At 44.5% G+C, this 23,581-nt stretch overlaps 3 protein-coding genes across 4 annotated transcripts; 2 read left to right on the top strand and 1 right to left on the bottom strand.

Annotated features, from left to right (window-relative positions):
• Positions 1–642: 642 nt before the first annotated feature.
• LOC133469429 (phenylethanolamine N-methyltransferase) lies at positions 643–2,574 on the top strand. The gene is made up of 3 exons (XM_061756480.1): positions 643–858; positions 1,385–1,595; positions 1,679–2,574. The coding sequence occupies exons 1-3, from the start codon at positions 687–689 to the stop codon at positions 2,115–2,117; spliced, it is 822 nt and encodes a 273-aa protein (XP_061612464.1). The 5' UTR covers positions 643–686; the 3' UTR covers positions 2,118–2,574.
• A 72-nt stretch (positions 2,575–2,646) lies between these two features.
• On the bottom strand, positions 2,647–9,302 carry LOC133469430 (protein phosphatase 1 regulatory subunit 1B-like). Of its 2 annotated transcripts, none has more exons than XM_061756481.1 (5): positions 9,035–9,302; positions 4,739–4,822; positions 4,569–4,650; positions 3,484–3,600; positions 2,647–3,104 (listed from the first exon to the last, which is right to left on the bottom strand). In XM_061756481.1, exons 1-5 carry the CDS (start codon positions 9,155–9,157, stop codon positions 2,983–2,985), a joined length of 528 nt encoding a protein of 175 aa, XP_061612465.1. In that variant the 5' UTR covers positions 9,158–9,302; the 3' UTR covers positions 2,647–2,982. The 2 variants fall into 2 exon arrangements, with proteins under 2 accessions (XP_061612465.1, XP_061612466.1); XM_061756482.1 differs by having other exon boundaries at positions 2,647–3,101.
• A 92-nt stretch (positions 9,303–9,394) lies between these two features.
• On the top strand, positions 9,395–15,828 carry LOC133469428 (neurogenic differentiation factor 2-like). Its single transcript, XM_061756479.1, has 3 exons — positions 9,395–9,528; positions 12,509–12,891; positions 14,543–15,828. The coding sequence occupies exon 3, from the start codon at positions 14,549–14,551 to the stop codon at positions 15,695–15,697; it is 1,149 nt and encodes a 382-aa protein (XP_061612463.1). The 5' UTR covers positions 9,395–9,528; positions 12,509–12,891; positions 14,543–14,548; the 3' UTR covers positions 15,698–15,828.
• Positions 15,829–23,581: the final 7,753 nt, after the last annotated feature.

The following is a 23,581-nucleotide window of genomic DNA, read 5'->3' as shown; positions in this document are numbered from 1 at the left end:
CTGGATTGCGAATCATCTTTCCAAGTTGTCTTCATTGTCATTTGTTTCGTCTTTTGCAAAAGTGTTTCTGCTTTTGTTCATTTCTTTTCTGAAATGTAGAAGTGTTCGACAATTTGTGATGTAATGCTTTGCACTTCCAGGCCGCCGTAGCATCCACACCTGTGGGGGGTAAGGGATTGGCTTGGGTACCTGAGGGGTGCCGGTTTGAGACACAAACTGCTGACATGCCAGCCCCGTACTCAACAAGACTCAGACTCAGCAAAAGGTTTGAATCCTCGCCACCAGAATATAACGATATGGACAAACCACTTACCGTGATAGCCCAAAGAAAGAGAAAAAGCAGTGTTCTTCCAGGAGGACCTGTTTGTGGGTAGCCAAAGGCAAACCTGGAGTGATCGTGAAGATAGAGGCCTGCTGAGATCTGGTTGCAAGACCTGAAAGCAATGATGGGTCCATTAGGGTTGCTGAAAGCGCCCAAATCTGATGGCATCAGTGCTCGAGGGCAGAGAAAGAAAGCGCAAACAAACGCTATCGGGATTCAACACTTATCCCCCCCCCCCCCCCCCCCGCGCCCCCAAAACGCAATGCACACAACAAGGCCGAGGTCGACCCACACGAATATGAGCATATAAAGAGGCAGCAACAGGGCAAGCGGTGCACCTGGAAGCTCACGAGCGAACTGAAGAATGGAGCAAATGGCGACAGAAAATGGAGTGGCAGCCATGGCTGCCTGCTACCAGCGCTTTGACCCGGCAGCGTATCTGCAGTACAACTACACGCCGCCACGGGCCGACTTTGACCGCAAGGACAGTATCGTTCCATGGAAACTGGCGTGCCTGCATAGAGCCTTCACCGAAGGTAAGCACAGGAGCTAATTGCGGCGTACCTAGCTAGCGAGAGCTGCCGCTCCCTTAAACCGAAAGGCTTCGGGCGACGATGATTGCCTCATTCTGTGGCAACCGCTTTCAAAGCGGAGTTCCAGGTTTTGACAGCCGCTGAAGAGCATCGTTTTCAAGACCCACAAAATATTCTGTTCAGTGGCAATACAAGCACCGAAACTGTCGCAACAAAAAGAAACAAAGGGTAGATTCTCTTCTTTCACCAGACAAAAATGGTTTCTAGCTTTTTCCGTTCTTCAGTAATCAGGTGTAGAACATGGCTTGGTTTCCCCAAACACGGCTCTGACCAAAAAGTGGTGAAAAGAAGAACGCTGACTTGGATTTGTAGTGGGATAGGGACGGTACCCTGCTGCAAATAGCGAACACACACTTAAAAGGTTTGCGATTCTCATCTCGTCGATAAAGGCGTATGCCTTGGGGTCTTAAGCCCCACGAATAGCGAGGCTCCACTGCTATCATAGACACACTTGGGATTTTGTGTTAAGGCGACGTGAGCGGCGAGCTGCTGGTGGACATCGGCTCTGGACCCACGCTCTACCAAGTGCTGAGCGGCTGCGAGGTGTTCGACAAGGTGCTCCTCACCGACTTCCTGGAGGCCAACCGCAAGGAGCTGAGGCGCTGGGTGCAAGGCCAGGAGGGCTGCGGCCTGGACTGGACGCCGTACCTGCAGCACGTCTGCGAGCTGGAGGGGCGACGGTATGGGATGACACCAGGTGTCAGATCAAGAACAGCAGGTGATTACGATATTGACATCGCTGACTTCTTCTTGTGCCTTTCAGGGCCTCGGCATGGACAGAGAAGGCGGCCAAGCTCCGCCGGGCGATCACCGACGTCCTCCCCGTCGACGTGCACCGACCCCAGCCTCTGGACCCTCGCGCCCTGCCCCCCGCGGGGGCCGACTGCCTGGTGTCCTGCTTCTGCCTGGAGAGCGTCAGCCCCGACCTGGCCGCCTTCACCAGGGCCCTGGGCCACATCCGGAAGCTGCTCCGGCCCGGCGGCCACCTCCTGCTGATCGGCGCCCTCGGGGAGAGCTTCTACTTCGGGGGGCCCGGGGTGAAGATCCCCGTGGTGCCGCTAGGCGAGGCGGAGGTGTGCGCCAGTCTGAAGGAGAGCGCCTACACCCTGATCCGGCTGGAGGTCTACACGCTGCCCCAGGACATGAGAGTGGGCGTGGATGATGTGACTGGGGTGTTCTTCGCAAAGGCGAGGAAGGATTAAGGCACAACTTCCCCCAAATGTGCTATTTTACTTCATTCTGTGTGCCTTTGCTGAATTCATTTATATTTTCCGATGGACAAAACCATGAGACCCCCTTTCTGTTATATGGTCACACATCGCCCCCTGCTGTCTGAAAACAGCCACTACAGAAAGGCCAATCTTTTAAATCAGAATCTTCTTTATTTAATGATTATGTATTTCATTTATTCCAGAAATATAAATATGACTATAAAGATATGTATAAATATATAAAGTATATCAATGGTAAAACATTATAATTTAATGTATTTAAAAATTGACATATATAAACAGATATCCATATATGAAAAATATAAACTATAAAACAAAACTATAATTCAATGAATTTCAAAACTGAGGTGTGGGAATTATAACCAAAGAGTCATCAAAATTGGATGAATGAAAGTGTATTGAAAATTTGACGATAAGTTTTACGTATGCATCGCACGGTCATCCCTTCTGTCTGTATTGTATTTAAACACCAATAATAAAGCTACTATTAAAAGAAAGATTTAGCTCTTCATTTATTCGTACATCAATGAAATAAGTCAATCTTTTGCGTGTCTTTTCATAAAGACACGACATGATACACTTCAAAAGCCGTTTCGGAGGTTTTATTAGCAACCAACACAAAGCATGTGTAGAATATTATTATACAGTATACACATTAAAAGCCCACTAGACAGACCATCACTTGCATTGTACACAAATGTACAACACAGAATGTAGGAATATATAATTATGTTGCCTTTAGCACCACCTTGCGGCGCCCAGTTGGATGTTCTCGCACACCGTATTTATTTACATGACATTTACAAGCACACAAACAAACCTCCCGTCCGTGCTTTTACGCAAAAGTGATTTTCCGTCGTTCTCCTTCGTCGCCATCGGTGGCGTCCTCTGTCGCTCGCAGCGCGTCCGGCGAAAGCGACCGATCCCGCTGCGCTTTGTTTTGCGTTCCAGCATCTGCTAAGAAATGACGGCGCGGAGGAAACGATGACATGGTGTTCGTTTTTCATTGCACACAGTGGAGGCTGTGGGTCAATGTTGACCTCTGACCTGACTCTTATGTTTAATATGTACGATCACGCTTATGCTGTTTTACTCTTTGGAGATTCTCCCATGACCCTACAAAGACCGACAGGATTCCCAAATTGAAAATCCATTTTGGTAGACATGGGTCAAATATGACCAGGAACAGTTTACACAAACTTTGTAACACGTTTACAAAAGAATGCATTCATTAATTTGCGTCACGTCAGGACGAGTCATCAAAAATGATATATATAACAAAGGTTTTCATGTTTGGCTTTTCTCTGTGTTGATATTTTATTTTTATTTTTTTTACCTGAATCTGACCGCGTGCTCTCGTCGTCGTCCTCTTCCTCTCCGGACGGCGGCTCGTCCTGGTCCACGGAGCTCATGTCTATGGAAGATAGGTGCGCTTGGGCCATTCTCTGCACGGCTGAAATGGGGGGAAAAAAAATATATGTTTTTAAAGTCACCAAATGAACTGCAACTACTCATCCCAACACTACACCGAGCATCTGCCACGAACGATCCCTTGCGTCTAAACACAACGGAACCTCCAAAATCAAACACAATCAGCTCTGTTCCACAGGAAATCATGGAGTCCAACTCTTCTCATATTAACCGTACAGGCATGTTTTTGCAAGATGGTGCCAAAGCTATCTTTGATATGAGACTTGGCTTTGCCCTGAGAACAAAAACAGCAACTAGTGGAGTTTTCAGCTAATAACTGAGGCGAGGCGAACAAAAAAAAAAAGTCCTCAAATAGGTGAATTTGCGAATGCCAAACCGTGAATATACACGGGGTTCACTCTAAATTACAATAGCACAATACAATGCAGTTTATTGTGTAGCACACCATAGTAATCTATAGTGTAGTATAGCAGCATAGGCTAGTATAGCATTTTACACTACAGTGTAATGTAAGAAAGGGTAGCGTTGGTATAGTGTAGTACTGTACAATTTAGCATAGAAGAGCAATACAGTATAGTAATAATCCACACAAAAACGTGCTTGCAGTAATGCACGTGCATACCAAAGCAACAGGTGGCGCTCTAACTCTGACTGTAGGTTCATTTTAGCCACTTAAATGCATAATTGTTCATTTTATCCATGCCCGCACACATTCCAAGCAATAACATTAATTGTAAACTGTATGTTATTATGACATTATTCATTCCGTGGGGGGGCCGTGTTGCCGCAGCTGTTTGTCTATCCCATAATCCGGGATGATCCGGAGCAGACTCACAGCTGCCTCTGCTTCTAATCTCACAATCACACACACAAACACGCAACAGGCTTTTTTTGGACAGATGTAGACCACATGTCTGTTTTCGCAAGTGCAACTGTTACATAATTGCGCGAGACACATGTGGAGCACGCGGGCTTTGAGAGCCCACTGACCTTTGAGCGAGGGCGGCTGATAGGCGCTTGACGTGCTGTTGAGCGTTTTGGCTTTCAGGACTCCGTTTTCTCCCGCAACCCACTGCGGCAGGTGTGGGGAAAAGGCCAACAGGACACATGAACACACCGTGCGGAGAGACGCGGTGCCAAATGCTGTGAAAGCGGCGTACCTGGTGAGAGCCGCCGTCGTCTTCCGGCGAAGGCGGGTCCGTCAGTCGGAAGAGGGTGGCGGGCGTGGGCCTCCGACGTCGGATCTGAACACACATCTGCTTTTACTTGGGAAAACAATGATCGACATTTTTTCGCCTATTTTTTGACATGTTATGGACCAAACCAGTAACCAAACCAGTAACTGAGTCACAATCAATTTATCTGGAAATAATGTCCTGTTTTTTGAGTAAAGGGATGGAAATAAAAAAAAAACAAAAAAACGTTTTTTGTCCAATTCATCGAATAATTGAAAAAAATTATTGACAGATTAATACATTATTTGTATATTCGATTCTATATTTTATAAAGTACTGACAACATAAACCCGAATTCCAAATGCAAATATTGTCATTTAGAGCATTCATTTGACGAACATAAAAACGGCCAGAATACCCAAAAAAAGATCCGGTGGTTTTTTTGGGTGTCTTTCTTTTCCACATCTTAAAACTTGAAAGCATCTTTGTGTTCCATAAGTTAAAAAAAACAATTTGTGCATTCTGGTGCATTTTTTTTTTTTAACCAAATCATCTGTAAACATGACTTTTTAAGGGTAATATCACAATATGGCAACAAAGAACTTTGTCCTTATTAGACAAAGCTACCGTATGGCTTGACTTTAACGAAGCTCTTCCCTCAGTTGCACAGTTACCACAAGATGGCGCCAAAGCATTATTTTTATATGAGACATGGCTTTGGCCTGAGCAGACGCCGTGGTTTGGACTCCCAGAGCCCGCATAAACAAAAAAATTAAAAACGGATGGGTCGCATCAGGAAGGGCAAGCAAACCATGCAGAAAAAGAACAACTTGCAAATATGTGTGGGTTGACTGTATTAATTTCCTGCCTACTAAAAATGACTTCTTATTCATAAATTCATAACAAAGGCCCTTGTTGTTATTTTGAATACATAACACTGCTGTAAATGCATTCCGAGGCTGCACGTGCTGCGTTACTATTGATCTTCACGCGCTCTTGTGCAAAAAAAGTGAGTGAGTCATAACCACCACGCAGAGTTACGCAACTGAGTAAATGTAAAATGGACTTCCATCCCTATTGTAGCATTTTTTTTTTGTCAAAACAGTGTATTGCCGGGGTGGTTGGATGGAAACGGCGAGCCAAAGAGTGTGAAAGCTTGCAGTCGAGTCATCGCCAGCGCTGTTTTGTAACATTATGGAAATAAGACAGTCCGGCGCAATACAGGAGTGCTTGCCGGCCAATCGCGGCGACGCGCGTGGGTTCGACACGCGGGCGGCATCTTGGCTTCAACGCTTTTGCTTCCCTTGCGTGTTGGATTCGTGCTCGCTTCGAGTGTGTGAGGTGGGCGAGGGATAATATGTCAATTAAAAAGTTTGCACCAGCATGAAACGCATTGATGTGCTGAGCTATTGTATTATGTACAGTAACGTACAGCAGCGCATACAGACCGCTGTCAGAAAAGCCAGCAAAGAGTTTTTGCTATTCGGGGTTGGGCCTGGTGCCCCGCGAATAGCGGCGTGGCCCAATGTATAGTGTCGTGGAGTGTATTACAATTTAGTACTGTACAGCAAAGCACTGCATAATACTGTACAGAGCGGCAGTGTATAGTATAGTATGGTATGGTATAGTAATGTAGTAGTATAGTACATAAAGTAGAGTATTGTGTTGCGCAAGTATAATATAGTATAGGAAATCAAGTTAAACGTTGCTCTTTACATGCACTTGTTCCTGGCGATATTGTTATGAGCGTGCGCATTAGCTAGTCGTCGGGCTAGAGTTGGTATTTGTGAATTTAGATGAAAAAACTCTGAAAATCGAAACTCATGTTCTTTGTATACTCAAGCAATTTGGTGATTTAGCAAATGTATGAGTTGAACGTTTCTTTTTCTGCTACGACTAAGAGCCCAGTTGACCCCGCTGCTGCCACATTAAAGTCAGGTGAGTAATTGCACGACACTGACCTACCCCCCAAACAAAGTGAGGGATTATTATACAGTATTTGTTAAATTCTACATTTGAGAGCAGGCTGAAATAGGAACACGACCCTCGACGAAATCTGCCAAATCCTCAGCGGGCACAAACAAGCGACGTGGCGATCATCGGGCTTGTGGTCTCCACTCAGATTATCCCACGGCATCATTAAGATTTACACTCATGTTGTCTGTCTTCAATCCCACACAAGCTCCACGCTCCAACGCCTCAAAACTTTCTCCAGCACTCTTAGACGTTCTGCTTTTGTAAACAAAGGATTTTGACTCGGATCTTCTGTTGTCACTGAGTGAGAACGTAGCCGCTGCGCGAGCTTCTCGCGCTAGTTGGCCGCCACATGCTTGACCTTTGTTATCCAATGTCCACGCGGGCATTACCTCTACTAATTTCAAACATTGACCCTAGTTTGAAACCCTCTGGTGACACCCTAAACCAGGTTTAAAACCCTAATTTGAAATTCTAATCCATGCTTGAAATTGTAACTCTGGCGTGAAACCCTATTTTTAAACCCTAACCCTTGCTTGAAACCCTAATCCTACCTCGAAACTGTAAATTGAAACCCGAACCCCGCCTTGGAACCCTAATTACAAACCTTAACCCTGGTTTAACATCCAAACATGACAATCTAATCCAGTCTTAAAACCCTAACCCAGACTTGAAACCATAAACCTGGCCTGAAACCCTATTTTGACACCCTTGACCCGATCTTTAAACCCAAAAGATTAAAACCCAAATTTGAAACCCTAACCTAGACTTGTAGCTCTAATTCAAAATCCTAACTCAATCGTGAAACCCTACCCATAGATTAAAACCCAAATTTGAAACCCTAACCTAGACTTGAAGCTCTAATTTAAAATCCTAACTCAATCGTGAAACCCTACCCATAGATTGAAATCCTAATTTGAAACCCTAACTCCAGGCTTGAAACTGTAACTATTGCTCAAAACCCGAACTTGAAACCCTAATTCAGTCTTGAAACTCGAATTTGAAACCCTAACCCAGACTTGAATTGAGGCTTGAAAGCATAACCCTGGCCTAAACCCTATTTTGAAATCGTAACCCTATCTTGAAACCCTACCGCCAGATTGAAAACATAACATGAAACCCCCAAGCCCTGTTTTAAAACCCGGACCCACACTTGAAACCGTAACTTGAAATCCTAACCCAGGCCCCAAACCGTAACTCTAGCATGAAACCATATTTAAAAAGAAATGTAAAACCTTAACCAAGGCTTGAAACTCTAATTTGAAATCCTAACCCTGTTTTGAAGCCCTAATTTCAAACCCTAACCCAAGTGTGAAAGCCTAACAAGACAGACTTTAACCTCGTGTCGGAAATGACCGTTGTGGCGATTGGCGTGTAATCTCATTTTTAATATTACTAGCGAGGGGCGGGGCTTTATCCCTCATGTCAGCACCTCGTCCGCTCCTTTCGCAACCTCATCACTTTGAAGAGATGCAAAAAGTCGGGCTCGCACGGCGGCTCATCTTAATCCCGGGCAGCGCTGGCCGTCCTCTGCTGCCAACACGCGGAAAAACATCCAAGAACAGAGTTGCGCTGCTCCTCGTGTTACGTAAGTGGCGGTCAGTTCGGTGCGGGGCTGGGCGGGGCTACGTGATGGTCAACGGAAAACTCTTAGCAGGTTACACAAAGTTGCACTTCAGTTTGAGTACTTTGGACTAAATGAGACCACTTCTGCCCTCTTGAATAAATTACCGCCATACCTCAAATAGATGCGTCCCTTCTGGAGGTAATACCAGCAGGTGCCACTAGGTGTCACACTTTCAGGGTTATTAGTCGCACTCGTCAGGTTTCTTCCTCTCCTCCAGTCCGCTCCAGAACTAGCATTAGTGGTAGCCAAAGTTTTGCTCACTCCGGTCAGCTAACCGTCACCGGGAAAAATAGTCACATGACACACAGTTGGAGGAGGATTGTTAAAAAAATTTAAAAAAAGATCTGTAATATGGGCTTACGATCGAGCCAGCTATTGATAAAAGGCAATTGATAGTACCAGAGTGCGTACACTGCCTGAAGAGAAAAGGTGGCATCTGTAAAGCTGAATTTCACAGTGGAGTCAATGACTATGGAAAATACCATATATATATATATATATATATATATTTTTTTTTTTTTTAATATTTCATATGTATTTTAGGACAATCACGTTGAAATATATATGATTTCAATGTTTTAGTATGACTTATTCTAATAAGGAATATTTTGTAAGTCTATCTTTCTGATCTAATGAGATATAATAGATGGCTGGCACTCATAATTCTGCACGATTCTCACCAGTTCCACTTGCCGGGGGTCCAGCTGTATGGGCACCGCCGAAGGCACCGAGAACTGGATCTTCCTCTTCGCATCGCTGTCCTCGGCAGCCGTGTCGACACCTGCAGGCAGAAGGGGCTCCATGATCACACGTCTCCAACCTTGTCAAAAAGTCCAATCTGCGACGCTCTCAGTCACTCCCACTGCCACTTGTGCACACTCGGTCACGAAGCAGAGGATCCGACCGCGCGTGTTCGTGGGGAGGCTTATGACGCGAGCAGTTGTTGCCGGAAACATCGCGATATCGCACTGAAATTGGGGGGGGGGAATAGGACTGCAGGCGCCGCTGAACCTAGAGGGCTTTAGGACCCCGAAGAGCAATAAGCGCAAACTGTCCATCGACGGAAGTCCATATAAGGCTTTAGGACGAAGCCCTTCGTTTGGCCCCCAAATAAACGTCACAGCTGCGACAAACTTTTTTTTTTGTGACAAACGCAGACTATTTTTGGACAAAGGTAAGAAAGGTTCATGTAACAGTAAACCACGCAGCACGTCTTCTAAATAACCCTAAAAAGATACATACAAATGTTTGGTGGGGGACCAAACCGCTTCAGGAAGGCTAACAAAGTTCCTTTTATTTCTTTATTCCCATTTACAGTCTGCTGTGCTTATCTTCCTCTCGGAACGTCTAACCAACAGCACAAACGACACAAAAAGCGACGCTCTAATATTAGTTAAGATTCAGAATTGATATCAAAAGTTTGCTAGCAGATTCAGTGACAACAACATGGGTAACCCGCGGGATTCAATTCCGGGTCACGTGAGACGTTTGCACCCCCCCCTTTCGTTGCTGGGCGGAATTCTTGTGGCATATGAAAATGATAAAATAAAAGCAATAAGGCACACAAACGACGGATATAAAAAACCTCAGTATAATTATTTTGAAAAACTTTGTCCTCATACATTATAGTAGTACGAGTTTTATTATAACGATTAATTGTACGGTTTTTTTTGTCTCCAGTAGAGGTCAGCATTTTACAGGATACACGAGCAGAAGTTAAACGTCAAGTAATGCAACATTTTTATTGCCACCACCAGAGAGGTGCTAAACAAGTGTCGCCCGAGTTTGAAATCCTAACCCAGGCTTGACACCCTAATTTGAAGTCCTACCCCGATCATAAAACCAGAACTCTGGCGTGAAACCCTATTTTGAAACCCGAATCCAGACTTGAAACCCTGATTTCAAACCCTCACCTTAGTTTGAAAGCCTAACATGACACCCTCAACTTGGCCTAATAAGATGTAACTTAATGTGGTATGCGCTTGTATAATGACGTAACAATACGCACGATGTCCTGCACTAGTAGTTTGCCCCCACTAGATGTCAGCCACTACTAAATCGTGTACCGTCCCAAAAGTTGAGCAAGCGGAGGAGCTACAATCAAAAGGGACACACTGGGAATTTAAAGGCATTTTTCACATGTATCAAACGTTCGGTCGCGCTATCTTTGAGTAATTTAGCAAAATATAATGGCTAGCATGCTAGAGTTAGAGTTAGGGTGTCATCAAGTTAAGGTTTCAAGCTAAAGTTAGTCCTTTCATGGCAGGGTTTGGGTTCCAAATCGGGTTTAGGGATTAGAGATGAGGTTAGGTTAGGGTTTCATTGCTGGGTCAGGGTTTTAAAATGGGGTTGGGGTGTCCTGTTAGGGGTTCAAACTAGGTTTGGGATTCAGATTTCAAACTCGGGTTTCAAGATAAATTTAAGTTTTCAAACCAGATTAGGTAGTCAAGCCTGGGTTAAGGTTTCAAATTCCGTTTAGAGTTTTAAATTAGGATTTCAAGATAATGTTAGCGTTTAAAACTGGGGTTGGGGTTATAAATTAGGTTTGGTACCCAGGGTTAGGGTTTCAAACATTGTTTAGGATTTCAAACTAGGGTTCCAAGATAATGTAAGCAGGGTTAAGGGTGGGAAATTAGGGTTTCAAACCTGGGTATGGGTTTCAAATTAGGGTTTCAAGATGGGGATTAGGGTGTCATATTAGCATTCCAAATTAGTAATATAATTTTTTTCCCCCAGTTAATCTCTGGAGTTAATTTTATTCAAGTAGTTAATCATTCATTTCGCAACATGAGCCCAATCGTTTTTTTCTTTTTTGTGCGCATGTCAAGAATGTTTAACATTGCTGATGATACGATTTCAAAACTTCTTTTATTGGCATTTCCTTTTTTTCTATCAGCAAAAATTGAAAGTCAGATTGTGGTGAAAAAAATCCCCCGTTCCTGAATGCAGCACACTTGCACAGCACCTCAATCAAGACAATAAACAATCGGGTCAAACGAACACGATCGCTAATGATTCGTTAAACGATTCGCGGCTGAAATGATTCCGGAACAATCCCCGAGTGCCCACGCGGGGATGGGGAAACTACATGAGACAGAAGGATGCAATATGGCGGCCACCCTAAAGCCGGGGTGTCGGGGCGCCATTGCCTAAACGGGTCAATTGAGCCGAGCTAAAGCGGCGCCCTCACGGACGTACCCGCTTGCCAAGCTTGGCACGGGCGGGCACACGGCTTGCCGGGAGACGAGAGAGAGAGAAGAATGCCAAAATAGACGAGGCGGGAATCTTTTTAAAGGGACATATTGTTAAAAATTGACTTGAATGTTTTGAATGAGTTTGGAACCGGCTCGAAAGTCTAGTTCCACCCCCTATTCTTGACCTGCGACCCTAATTTGAAACCTGAACCCTCGTTTGACCCCCGAACATAAGGGTGACAGACTCATTTTTGTCATAGGCCACATCGTGGTTATATTTTCCCTCAGATAGCTGTCATGACTGAAACCATATAATTGTATGGTTGGAATCCACTTTTGGTGAGGTTTTTTTTCCCTCCATTTTTCATCTGCAAATGCTTTAATTTTTCCACAGATGCTTTTAACGACAATATTTGTATGCCGAATTATGTTGTCATTACGTAGTCTATAGAATAAAACAAATGTTCATTTCACTCAAACGTATACAAAGAATGAGCAAAATTGTAGCGTGGTCATTCACTTGTTTCAGAGCTGTATATACAGTCAGTGAAAATGTATTAAACAATTGTTGAATTATTATTATTTATTTATACTTTAAAAAAAAGAGTTTTGGTGACAAAAATATGCAATATCGCAGTATTACTAATGGCGAAGACAATTCATAATTCCATATTTTAAATCAGAAATGTGATGTGGATGCTTAGCGGGCCATAACAAATGATGTGGCAGGCCACATCTGGCACCCGGGCCTCAAGGTTGACACCGTAGCCCTTGCTTGAAACCCTGATTAGAAACTCCTCGCCCTATTTTTGACACCCGAATTCAGGGCTCGACTGGAATGCTTAAAAAGGGATGCTCGCGATGGCACGCGCAACCTTTTTGCCGTTGACCTCGTTTTTCCTCTAAAACGCGACCAGTGTGAGTCCACTCGCTTATCGCTTATTTCATTTTGCCTTTCAGCGCCCGCCCGGTGACAGATGGCGAGTTCTTCTCAACCCCCCCCCCCGCGCCCGCCCCGGGCTGGTGGGGGGAAGCCAGTCTCTGTGAATGCGGCCGCACGTCAATCAGCGGCTCTCGTGTGATGGCTCTTGCCAATGACGTGCCCGCCATATGGACCTGGCATCACGGAGCCCCCGCTCATACGCGAGTCACCCGCGCGCCACTTCCTCCCCTTTTTGCTGTCTGGGCTGCAGACAGAGGCAGGGTGGCCGCAGAGGAGGAAGAGGAAGAGGAGGAGGAGGAGGAGGAAGAGGAAGGTAGGCGCTCGAGCGGGGACCACACGGCAGCCTCTTCTTCGCCCCGCACGACGCGTCGTCGACATGCTGTAAACAAACTCCAGCCAGGTCGGTTCCTCCAAAATCTGCATTTGGAATTCTTTGTTGCCCTCCGTGCCGTTCATTTCGCCACGCGGGCATCATTTCGCCGTTCGGGGACCCTCACATTTCAATCATTGAGTCGAGAAACATGACGCGCGTGCGTATGCGTCTGCATCTTAAAGCCCATAATAATTGATAATTGACGAGATATACGCAAGCAGTTTTTATGATATTAGGTGGGGGGAGTAAAGGGAACATAAAACACAATGCTAAGATTATCTTATCATATGCTTTTGAGTGCATGTTTTTTCTTGATTTTCAATTTCAATCAATGAATTGCGCATAATTGAGCAATGTTGACATGCAATATTTGTGTATTTGAAAGCATAAAAAAATAACCTTCCTGGTCATTATTCAAAGCAGAATCAACATTTTTGGAGTTAAATCAGGGTTTACCCCCCCCCTCAAAAAAAACTTTTAGAGCTCAAATTTGACATTCAGGTCTTGCCGTGGCAATTAAATGGAAAAACCAATTTGTCATGAAAAATTGTTCAACATCCAGCCTGCAACTGGGCGCACCGGTCAAACCATTAGGTACACCCGCATGCCACGCCACGCCCTTGACGAAGATTGTATTGATTGATGCTGTCAATCATATGCTGCTCATTTGAATATTTGCCTTTGACAGGCACAATATTAGGAACACCTGTGTGTGTGTCATCAGGTGTTGCATGCGTACCTAATAATGTGATCCGACGCATCCATTTGCTGCTTTTTTTTGTTTTTTTGTCTCATTCCATGTTGTACTGTAGATGTCCCTAATATTATGACTGGACGCATCCATTTGCAGCCATTTTGTGTGTTATCCCATGTTGTCGGTGTGCCTAATAATATGATCTGACACATCCATTTGCAGACATTTTGTCTCTTGCATTGCAGGTGTGCCTAATAATGTGACCCGATACATCTGTTTTGTTGTTGGGTTTTTTTGGGGAGGGGGTCATCTCATGTGGCAGGAGTACCTAATAAAGTGACCTGAGACATTCATTTCCAGATGTCTTTTGTCCCATCACATGTTGGTGTACCTAATTTTGTGGCTAGAGCTATCCACTTCCCACCTTCTTTTTTTTTTTTTGTCATCACATGTTGCAGGTGTACCTAATAATGTGGCCGGACGCCTCCATTTGCCGCCATTTTGTCGCCTCCCATTCATGTTGGTGTCCCTAATAATGTGACTCGAGACATCCATTTCCAGCATCACATCTTTTCGTCTCATCTTTTAGGTGTCCCTAATAATATGGCCTGACACATGCATCCCCAGCCTCTTTTTTTTGTCATCACATGTTCGAAGTGTACCTAATAATGTATAATAATAATGAGACGTCCAATTCCTCCCATTTTAACATTTTATTTCCCCCCCCTGTCTTCACCATTGCATGACATTTTGTCTCTCATCCCCTGTTTTTGGTGTCCCTAATTATATGGCCGGACACATTCATAGCTTTTTTTTTTTTTGCCATCACATCATGTTACAAGTGTACCTAATAATGTGACCTTCCAACTTGTTTGGGGTGGGGGGGGGGGAGGGGGTGTCCAGCTTCATCCTTCCTAATATGAAGATGACATGATAGACTTCCATGTAAACGCCGCACGGGACCCCGCGCCTCCTCTGTTGCAGGTGACAATGTTGAGCCGTCTCTTCAGTGAGGTTCTGCCGGACGTCCAGAGGCTCGCGGCGGACTGGGCCGACGACCCCGACGGCGAGCTGCAGGCCAAGGTGAAGGCCGACCGCGCGGCGCACCTCGGCGGCGAGGACGAGCTGGACGAGGCGCGCGGAGGGGACAGCAGCAGCCGGGCCGAGTCCGAAATGGCAGACGACGACGACGACGAGGAGGAGGAAGAGGATGAGGATGAGGATGAGGACGGTGATGATGATGATGATGCTGGTGGCGGCGGCGGCGGCGGCGGCGATGAGGAGCGGACGGGGGACAAAGCCACCAAAAAGCGCGGTCCCAAGAAGCGCAAGACGAGCGCGGGCCGCGTGGAGCGCTCCAAAGTGCGCCGCGTGAAGGCCAACGCCCGGGAGCGGACGCGCATGCACGACCTGAACTCTGCGCTGGACAACCTGCGCAAGGTGGTGCCCTGCTACTCCAAGACCCAGAAGCTGTCCAAGATCGAGACCCTGCGCCTCGCCAAGAACTACATCCTGGCGCTGGGCGAGATCCTGCGCAACGGCAAGCGTCCGGACGTGGTCGGCTACGTGCAGATGCTGTGCAAGGGCCTCTCGCAGCCCACCACCAACCTGGTGGCCGGCTGCCTGCAGCTCAACACGCGCAACTTCCTCAGCGAACCGGACGCGGCGCGCTTCCACGTGCCGGGCTCGCCCTTCCCCTTGCACCCGTACTCGGCGTCGTCGGCGTCGTACCGCTGCCGCCTGGCCGGCCCCGACTACCGGGCCCCTGCGGGCGCCGGCGTGCTGAACCCGCGCGGGCCCTCGTACGCCTCCGGCTTCGAGGCCGCGTACCCCCCGGGGGCCGCCTCCCCGGACTACCTGCAGAGCCCGGACTACGAGGGCCAGCGCAGCCCGCGAGGATGCTCGGCCGTCGGCGCGTCCGGCAAGCAGCTGGAGCTCGACGCCGAGCGGAACTATCACTACTCGCCTGTGCATTACTCCAGAGCCGGTCGCGCTTTGACGTTCGGCCCCACGGGAGCGCGCGGCGGGGGCGCGCACTCCGAGAACATCCCCCCCTTCCACGAGGGCCACCACCACCACCACCACCACGAGCGCGCGCTGGGCCCCTATGAGGACATCGGCGCCTTTTTCCACAACTGATTGACAATCCCGATCGCCACCTGTAATCCCATCACGTGCTCGTCGTCGTCGTCGTCGTCGTCGTGCGGTATTGTGCGTGACAGACACATGTAATAAGACGAAATACACACATTAAAAGTGATTTATAATTGTCTGATGTCATCTACAATGGTGCACTCACTCACCCACCCTTAAAAAAAACAAAACATTGAATTGATCGAAGCTAAATCATTTAGAAAGAGTTACAAATGATCCTCAATTGTTTTTGGTTTGTTTTGCTCTTGCACCCGAATAGAGAGGCGGTGTAAAAGTTATTTGCCATTAAAATGCGGTCATTGAACAAAAGAAATGGAATTATACGTTAGTTTTTTTTTTTTTTTTACTTAATATTTTGTCCACCCAATTCTTCTGAATTTACATTAGAATAACTCTTTAAATCACTGCACATCTATAGCACATGTACACAAAAACAAAATTATATTCTATATTTTTTTTTTCTCGATATAATGTAGTAGAATTGTTCCGTAACATGTTTTTATCTCCCGCAAACTTTCAGATCATTTCATTTGTATTTTTGGGCCAGTGTGATGTCCATTATTATAGCATAATTTAATTCACATGAAACCTTTGAATCCAATACTACATTCTATAGGTTTCATATTTACAGTATTCTAAACTGCATTTTCCTGCGTGACGGTGGCGAAAATGCAATTTTATCGCGTGGAGGCATGATGACATCAGTGCTGATTTTCTCCAATCGATGCTAATAATAATAATAATAATTCATAATAATAGTGCTGGAAGCATGCGGACGCCATGTTGGACGCCCGCCTGTGGTCTCCATATGTTGCCTGGCGGTGGCGCGCGCGCGTGTGTGTGTGGAGTTCTGCAGGCTCTCTTATCCCCCCCCCCCCCCCCCCCCCCCAAAAAAAACAACTCAAATGCTCATCATATATATTTATATATACACATAACAACGTGAATTTAGTGTTAGTTCTATAAATTAAGGAATGTGAACATTTAGTCTTGAGAGCGTTTTTCGCTCAGATGTTCCAACTTGAACCCCCCCCCCCCTCCCCCTAAAGAAAAGGCGTTTAAAACGAAGTTAAAAATCTAAGAAGTACAGAAGCTGTGAAAGAAATTCTTGAATTAAAGATGCACGTACATACTTTGCATTTGCTGTCTTGCAAAATGGATAATAGATATTGAAGTTATTTTTTTAAAGATTTTTTTTTCTACATTGTACAAAATGGGTAGTGTAAAAAAATGCAGTTTTATATATATATATATATATAAAAAACTGCTGTTTTGTAGTGCAATAACGAAAATAACGCAATAATATATATTTTAAAAAAAACTACCTACAGAAGAAGCAACATATTGTGCTTTAAACTTCATAATACGAAACAAATTCAATTACTTTTAGGTGTAGGAATGTTGCATTGGTTCCATAAGATGACTTTTAATAGTGTCGTTAACGTGAAATGAATACATGATATGCTGCGTTATGAATTGACTTGAGCCCAGTTTGCTTTCAGGCGGCGCGTCGCCCAAATTTTGCAGGAGAGAAAATCCGTTTTTCTGCACGCGTCCCGATGCGTACAGGTGTCAGTCAGACTTTCCCGCAGCCAATCAGCAGCAGCGCGTCGCGAGCACGCGCGCGCGTGCAGCTGCGCCACGCCAGGCCAAACGTGCGTGGGCCCGAGTGGGAGGGCCCGAGTGTTTCTTTGCTAATTCCACCAGCATCTGTTCATTACTCTCCGCCTGCTCAGCCTGTCGGGGGGGGGGGGGGACGAAACAAAATTTGAAATGAAAAAAAAATGCATGCAGGAGAATGCATTTATAATATGAAATTTTGTTGTTGTTGCATTTACGAACAGTTTCCTTATAAATATTGAGCTTTAGGGCCCTCTCCTTAATTTATTTGTCATATGGATTTAATAAGCATCAAATCAATTAGTTCAAGTCTATTTGTCAAAATAAATGTCTCTGAAATGCCTCAATAAATACCGTGCAAAATGTAATTAAATAACCCAGCACACTTTTGTATTTTTTGTAATTGGGTATTAATCTCCATCCGGATCATTTTAACCTTCTTATATTATCAGACGTAGTGATACATTGTATTCATTGTGGTTATGTTAGTCTAAATATAGCCTATAATCTTTTTTATTGCAGTGCCGCATTCACAATTGAGTTTCATCTGGTAGCCCTGGTAACATTTATAAACAATAATTCCCACTTTCCCATCAGGACTTTCAAAAGTGGAATTCAACAAGCAGAGTTAAATAAATGCGTGCGCAACGGTTGTTTAAACTTCAGTTACTGTGACTTGGTTTTTAGTACATTCAATTTAAATGTTCTATGCTTCAATACTTCAAAATTTCAAGGCAGCAAGTTACCCAGGATATTTTTTTAAAAGTCCCGTATTTTGCCAAACCGACTTTTCCTCGTATTTGGAATGTAATATTGGCTCTGTGCTGCTTCAGTAAACGTGAAATATGAATTCAAAATTCCTCGTGCTTGTCGACGTCACTAGCGAAAATCTCCACATACGTCCCCGCTCCCGAGCCAGCGCTGTCGACATGACGAGCGCGTGTTAGTCAAATATGGACAAAGTGGATACGAAACTGGGTCAAACAGAAGTAGCTGCCAGTGGGGCCTTTTCTCGACACTCGTATGACAAAACCAAGGTGTTTTTTTCAAATGAAAATGAAACTTGGATACTAAGTTCATGTTAGAGAGTCACTCTGTGGAGGTCCAAGTAGCCAAAACGAGGTCTTCTCGTATGTGTTTACAGTAACCGCTGGGGCCATTGGAGCTCCGTCGCTAACCAAAACAGCAGCACCGATACCGAAGCACATAAACCCCCTCCGATGAATTCAAATGCGTGTTTGAGGTAGTTACTGTAACTTGTCCCTTTTTCTGTCCTCTCTCCACAACAGTCCTCAATACATTTGCTTTGAAATGATACTTTCACTCAATTTGTCACATATTTCAAGTAACATTGAAAAACAAGTAGAAATCAATGCCTCCCCTCTAATATAAGCCCCTTTTCCCGAGTTCGTTCTATTTGGAGAAAAGCGTAGTGCGAGCGATATTAAGCATATTCATAACTGACGTCTCTTGTTTTTGTTCCAGTTCCGCAGCTCTCGTCATGGAGCTCATTAACTTGTGCGGGTGTACCTAATGAAGTGGCCGCCGAGTGTCTATTATGCAGTGATGTTTGCCGCACAGATGGCAGGAGTGTTTTTTTTTTTTTTTTTTTTTAGTTATTTATTTATCTTTCAGGGAGTGATAGGGGAGGGTGGAGGAGGAAGAGGAGGATGCCGCCGCCGCCATGGCACGGTCACGCGGGCAGCAGTAATTGGCGTCCATATTGAGGGGTTTTGCAGTGCTGCGGGGTGGGCAAACTCCCAGCTGGACTTGTCAGATGGTATTCAGTCCAACTCACTGCCTCCATTTTTGGGTTCGTCTTCTTCTTGGTCTTTACTCTTGCTGCATCGTACTTCTTTCTTCTATTTTTGTTGTTGTTGTTGTTTTTTTTCCGAAAGTCGCACGTACACTTTCCGAGTCACCTTTCTCTGCACACGGTCGCTGCCGGCTGACACTTTTTCCCAGTACATCACACCCTCGCCCGGCTCTCTGCTTTTTGGCTGCTCAACTTTTCGCGTGTAACAGAGTAAAGACTATAAAGAGTCCTTTCAAATGAGCACTCCGTGGGCAAAAGTCTCGGGACGCTTAATCCGGTGACCGCGAACGACATTGAACCGCCCTTTGCTTTTTACCCAGAACCCAGCAAATGAAGAAAAGGGTTCACGAAGATGAAAGATGAAAATGTTTTAAGAGGTTGTATCGGAAGCCTCCCCAAGGCAGAGATCCTGATAAATACCCGTAAAGAGTACAATAAAAGAAAAAGACAAACAAATGCAAATGTATACACAACAAACGGTACAGTGTGATATAGTTGCATATATATTACGTGACATCTTAGCATAAAAGTTCAAAACGGGATAAAAACAGATGCAGCGATTATGTACAGCGTCGCTCACTAACTTTTCAACCGACGATACTGGGATGAATGAGGTGACTTTTATTATTTGTCGTTTGGGGCAGAAAATTGAGAAAAAGTATTGAACAAAAAATAGTGCGGACTTTGCGAAGGAAGAGGTTAATAAAAGTGCTAGACCAGAGTGTGCGGGTGGTGGTTTGCATGGAATACGCAGAAAAATATTTGTCAAAACTGAGCACGCGTCTGCTCTGTCAGGCGCCTCTTTGAGGCCGAGATCTCGCAAAATAGCCGCGACCGAGCTTTTAACACAGAACCCAGCCATGACGGCGTATCGGCAGTTTCACAGCGTTCCTTGTTGAAAGCAAGAAAAAGTGTTGCTGTTCAGCAAGTTATGTCACACCACATGCTGTCCGGTGACATCGTCAAATGATTTGATTGCGAGATGCCGTGTTGCTGTGTGAAAGCATTCGCACTGGAGGTGATATCCAACCTTTGCTGGGTTCTGTGTGAAAAGCGTGGCCTCTTGCCGGATCTGTGTGAAAGGATTATTTTTTTTTTTTTACGCACTTTTGACAACTAAAGAGGGCACATTTCGGCTCGTTCACACTGGAAAATGCTAAATTCTCGCCTTTGCGAGAGATGACCAAATTAGACCCAAGCTAATAATCGATGCAAAATGTTTTTCGTCAAAACGATAACAGTAATATTAAAAAAAGAAAAATAATCTCTGAAAGGTAGAGATGTTTTTTTCCAGTCCTTATGCTCATGCTTTTATTGCTTCGAGACGTGAGCGGTGTGGGCTTGTCACACTAATGAACATCTGCCACCGAATTCGAACACACAGATGCTCCCAACACACACACACACACACACACACACACACACTCTTTAATCGCTTGCCTCGACTCCTCAATCGCCACCCGCAGGTTTCGACTTTGACCTCAAAGTGCGCGTTTGACCTTGTGCGGATTTCACCTCGTTGGCAAACGTCTGTCGTCTGAGTGCTTGTATCCTACATGACCAAAATATTAGGAACAGCTCTCGGTTGAATGCAGTGCAGTTTTGCACCGCTGCAAACCGCAACCACCTGCAGTACACATATTTTTCAATGAACACCTACAAAATATAATACTGCAAATATAAATAATCCAATGTTAAAAAATGTGCTATTTTTGTGCCGTTATTCACACTGTTCAAGCTGTTCCTGTTGCACATATCGCAATCCTTCAAACGATTGTTCCCTAAAAAGAAGACAAACTACTGATGCTTCACTTTCCAAAAAAAAAAAAAGAAGACTATTTGTGTGGCACTTTCTGAAAAAGAAGAAACTATTGGTGTTGGACTTTACAAAAAAGAAAAAAAATGTTTATGTTGCACTTTCCGAAAAGGAAAACAAACTATTGTTGTTGCATTTTCCCCAAAAAGAAGATTAACTGTTGATGTTCCACTTTCCTAAAAAGGAGACATCATGGTGTTGCAATTTACAAAAAAAAAGAAGAAGCTATTGATGTTTAACTTTCCTAAAAGGAAGGCAAACCTTTGATCATGCACTTTCTGAAAAGAAGACACATTATTGGTGTTGCACAAGACAAACAATGTTTCACTTTCTGAAAAAGGAAACTAACTTTTGACGGTGCACTTTCTGAAAAAGGAAAATGATTGGTGTTGCACTTTCCCAAGAAGACGCTGTTGGCGTCGCACTTTACAAAAGTGAGGAAACTACTGATGTTGCACTTTCCTAAAATGAAGATAAACTATTATGGTTTCACTTTCTGAAGACGAAAACAAACTTTTGATGATGCGCTTTCCCAAAAAGACACACTGATTTGCACTTGCCTGAAAATAGGACCTACTGGAGATGTTTCACTTTCCGCAAAAGACACTATTCCTTCATGTGAAAAAAGAAACTCTTGACGTTGCATTTTCCCAAACGCACAAAACTTTTGAGTATCCACTTTTCCCAAAAGAAAAAAAAAAAAACTATTAATGTTGCTCTTCCCTAAAATGAAGACAAATTGTAAAAGTTGCCTCCCGGAACACAATGAAGCAATTAACACGTTCGTCAATCTCAGAGGCTCCAGTTGCTGCTGTTTTGGTTAGCACCAACATTAGTCTTATGACATGCAGTTACTACTTTCTTTCTTTTTTCTTCTGAGGGACAATTTGTGGTGAGGCGTTTATTTGATTGAGGCACGGCATGAAATGAGTCAACGCCAATATTTGCGCAAATACAGCAGCGACGCATTTGGATGACTTTGTCAAGTGTGTCTCGCTTGGCAGTAAACGGACTGGAGTGTGCGCCGCTCTGGATTAAAAGAGATTATCAGAAGAGGAGCGGAGGGGAGAAGATATTCCTGTGTGTGTGTGGGGGGGGGGGGCAAGGAAGGTGTGTAAGGGGGGCAAGGAAGGTGGGTGGAGGGGTGTGGGAGGTCGTCCACTGAATTGAGGCGGGGGAGATGTGACTGTCGCGTGGAGACACGCTGGTATCGAACATATGCTCATGCATATGCGCTCATGAATGAATTTATGCGTATAGGAACATAAACACTCGTCCAATGATGAATTTAGCGACGGAGTCACTTTTAACTGGATGCCAGCGTTCACCGAGACTCTAAAAGTGTCTGCAAGGTCTTACGGGATTTACACACACGCGAGGAATACTTACGCGTGATTGATGGAATCTGCCGAGAACAAAGTGAAGGGCTAATGTTCTTTATGACCTCTTACTGCTGTCGTTAAACAGCGGGAGTTATTGTTCATCACATTTTGTACATTTAGCTTTAGCAAAGAGAAATTAGGAATGTATTATGCTTTTATGCAGTCAAACTGACATCTGACAACTTGTGTGGCGAAATTACACGACTTCCTTTTGTCACCCACCTCCATCGCGTATATACATTCTACATGTATATACTGTAACGCCATATTTGCCATATGTATTTGTTCCGTGTCTTGTACCACCGGCTTCCGCTGTTCAAAATGGTCTGTCTAATTTGAAAAACCGTAGTAGTGAAGTGTTTTTTTTTTTCAAGTTGTTATAACTGCCTTTTTTTTTTTTTGTCAGTCCACAATTAGACTTTACACTGATTTTATTGGGCTGATCGGTATCGGCCTGATATTGAGCATTTTACGCTGATCGGCTGATCGACGTGAATGTCATAATTCGCCGATCCCGTCAATGACGTCATTGATCGGCTCCGCAAAAGACATTTTCCTACGCGTCGCCATCATGCACAGTATATTTTGAATCCAAAAGCTAGTTTATTTTTAGCCTTGTTGGCGGTGTGGAACAGACAACACGTCGGAGACAGGCAACACGTAATGCCCGGATCAGACTACAAGACAGATTTGCTCTTTCACGATTGCACTATGTCAGACTACTGCAATAAAATCTTGTATTCCGATACCCCCGCATCCCGTTTTTTTACGATCATTGGGCTTTATCTTGACAACTCAAATGACCGGTGCTCAGGACAGGAGAGGACGTTGGTTTAACACCAACAAACAAAAATGTCACAAAAAGTGGATGCATTCATTACTGTATGTACTTCCTAACAGCTAATAGAATTTATTACAATTTATCATTTGTTCTGTCTGTCACTATGCCTCATTGGCATATATAGATGAGCAAAGATACATTATTTATTGTAAATATAATTTTTTGAGCAATTAAGTACACAAGTATATACAGTAAATGAACAGGTCATTTAAATAGACACATTCATCCATCTTGTGATCGGATCCGTGATCGGTTATTGTTTGTTTTCAACTCGCTGATCGGTGATCGGTCCCAAAAATCCTGATCGTGTAAAGCCTATCCACAATGTTAGCACAGCTATGAGATTTTATTCTCTGGATAGCATAAAAGTTGAGCCTACGCTGGCTAGTGTTTA

Source organism: Phyllopteryx taeniolatus, chromosome 19, assembly GCF_024500385.1.
Source record: "Phyllopteryx taeniolatus isolate TA_2022b chromosome 19, UOR_Ptae_1.2, whole genome shotgun sequence".
Classification (NCBI taxonomy): Eukaryota; Metazoa; Chordata; class Actinopteri; order Syngnathiformes; family Syngnathidae; genus Phyllopteryx; species Phyllopteryx taeniolatus.
The sequence above is the reverse complement of the archived record's forward strand: the minus strand, read 5'-3'. Positions and strand labels throughout refer to the sequence as shown.

Bases quoted from the DNA above. Each gene is read 5' to 3' on its own strand.
- LOC133469429 (XM_061756480.1), top strand. From the start codon at position 687: ATGGAGCAAATGGCGACAGAAAATGGAGTGGCAGCCATGGCTGCCTGC. The intron at 859-1,384 runs GTAAGCACAGGA...TTTTGTGTTAAG, and splicing joins GCATAGAGCCTTCACCGAAG to GCGACGTGAGCGGCGAGCTG. The intron at 1,596-1,678 runs GTATGGGATGAC...TGTGCCTTTCAG, and splicing joins TGCGAGCTGGAGGGGCGACG to GGCCTCGGCATGGACAGAGA.
- LOC133469430 (XM_061756481.1), bottom strand. From the start codon at position 9,157: ATGGAGCCCCTTCTGCCTGCAGGTGTCGACACGGCTGCCGAGGACAGC. The intron at 3,601-4,568 runs GTCAGTGGGCTC...CCCCCATTTCAG, and splicing joins TCAGCCGCCCTCGCTCAAAG to CCGTGCAGAGAATGGCCCAA. The intron at 3,105-3,483 runs GTAAAAAAAATA...GTCATTTCTTAG, and splicing joins GAGCACGCGGTCAGATTCAG to CAGATGCTGGAACGCAAAAC.
- LOC133469428 (XM_061756479.1), top strand. From the start codon at position 14,549: ATGTTGAGCCGTCTCTTCAGTGAGGTTCTGCCGGACGTCCAGAGGCTC.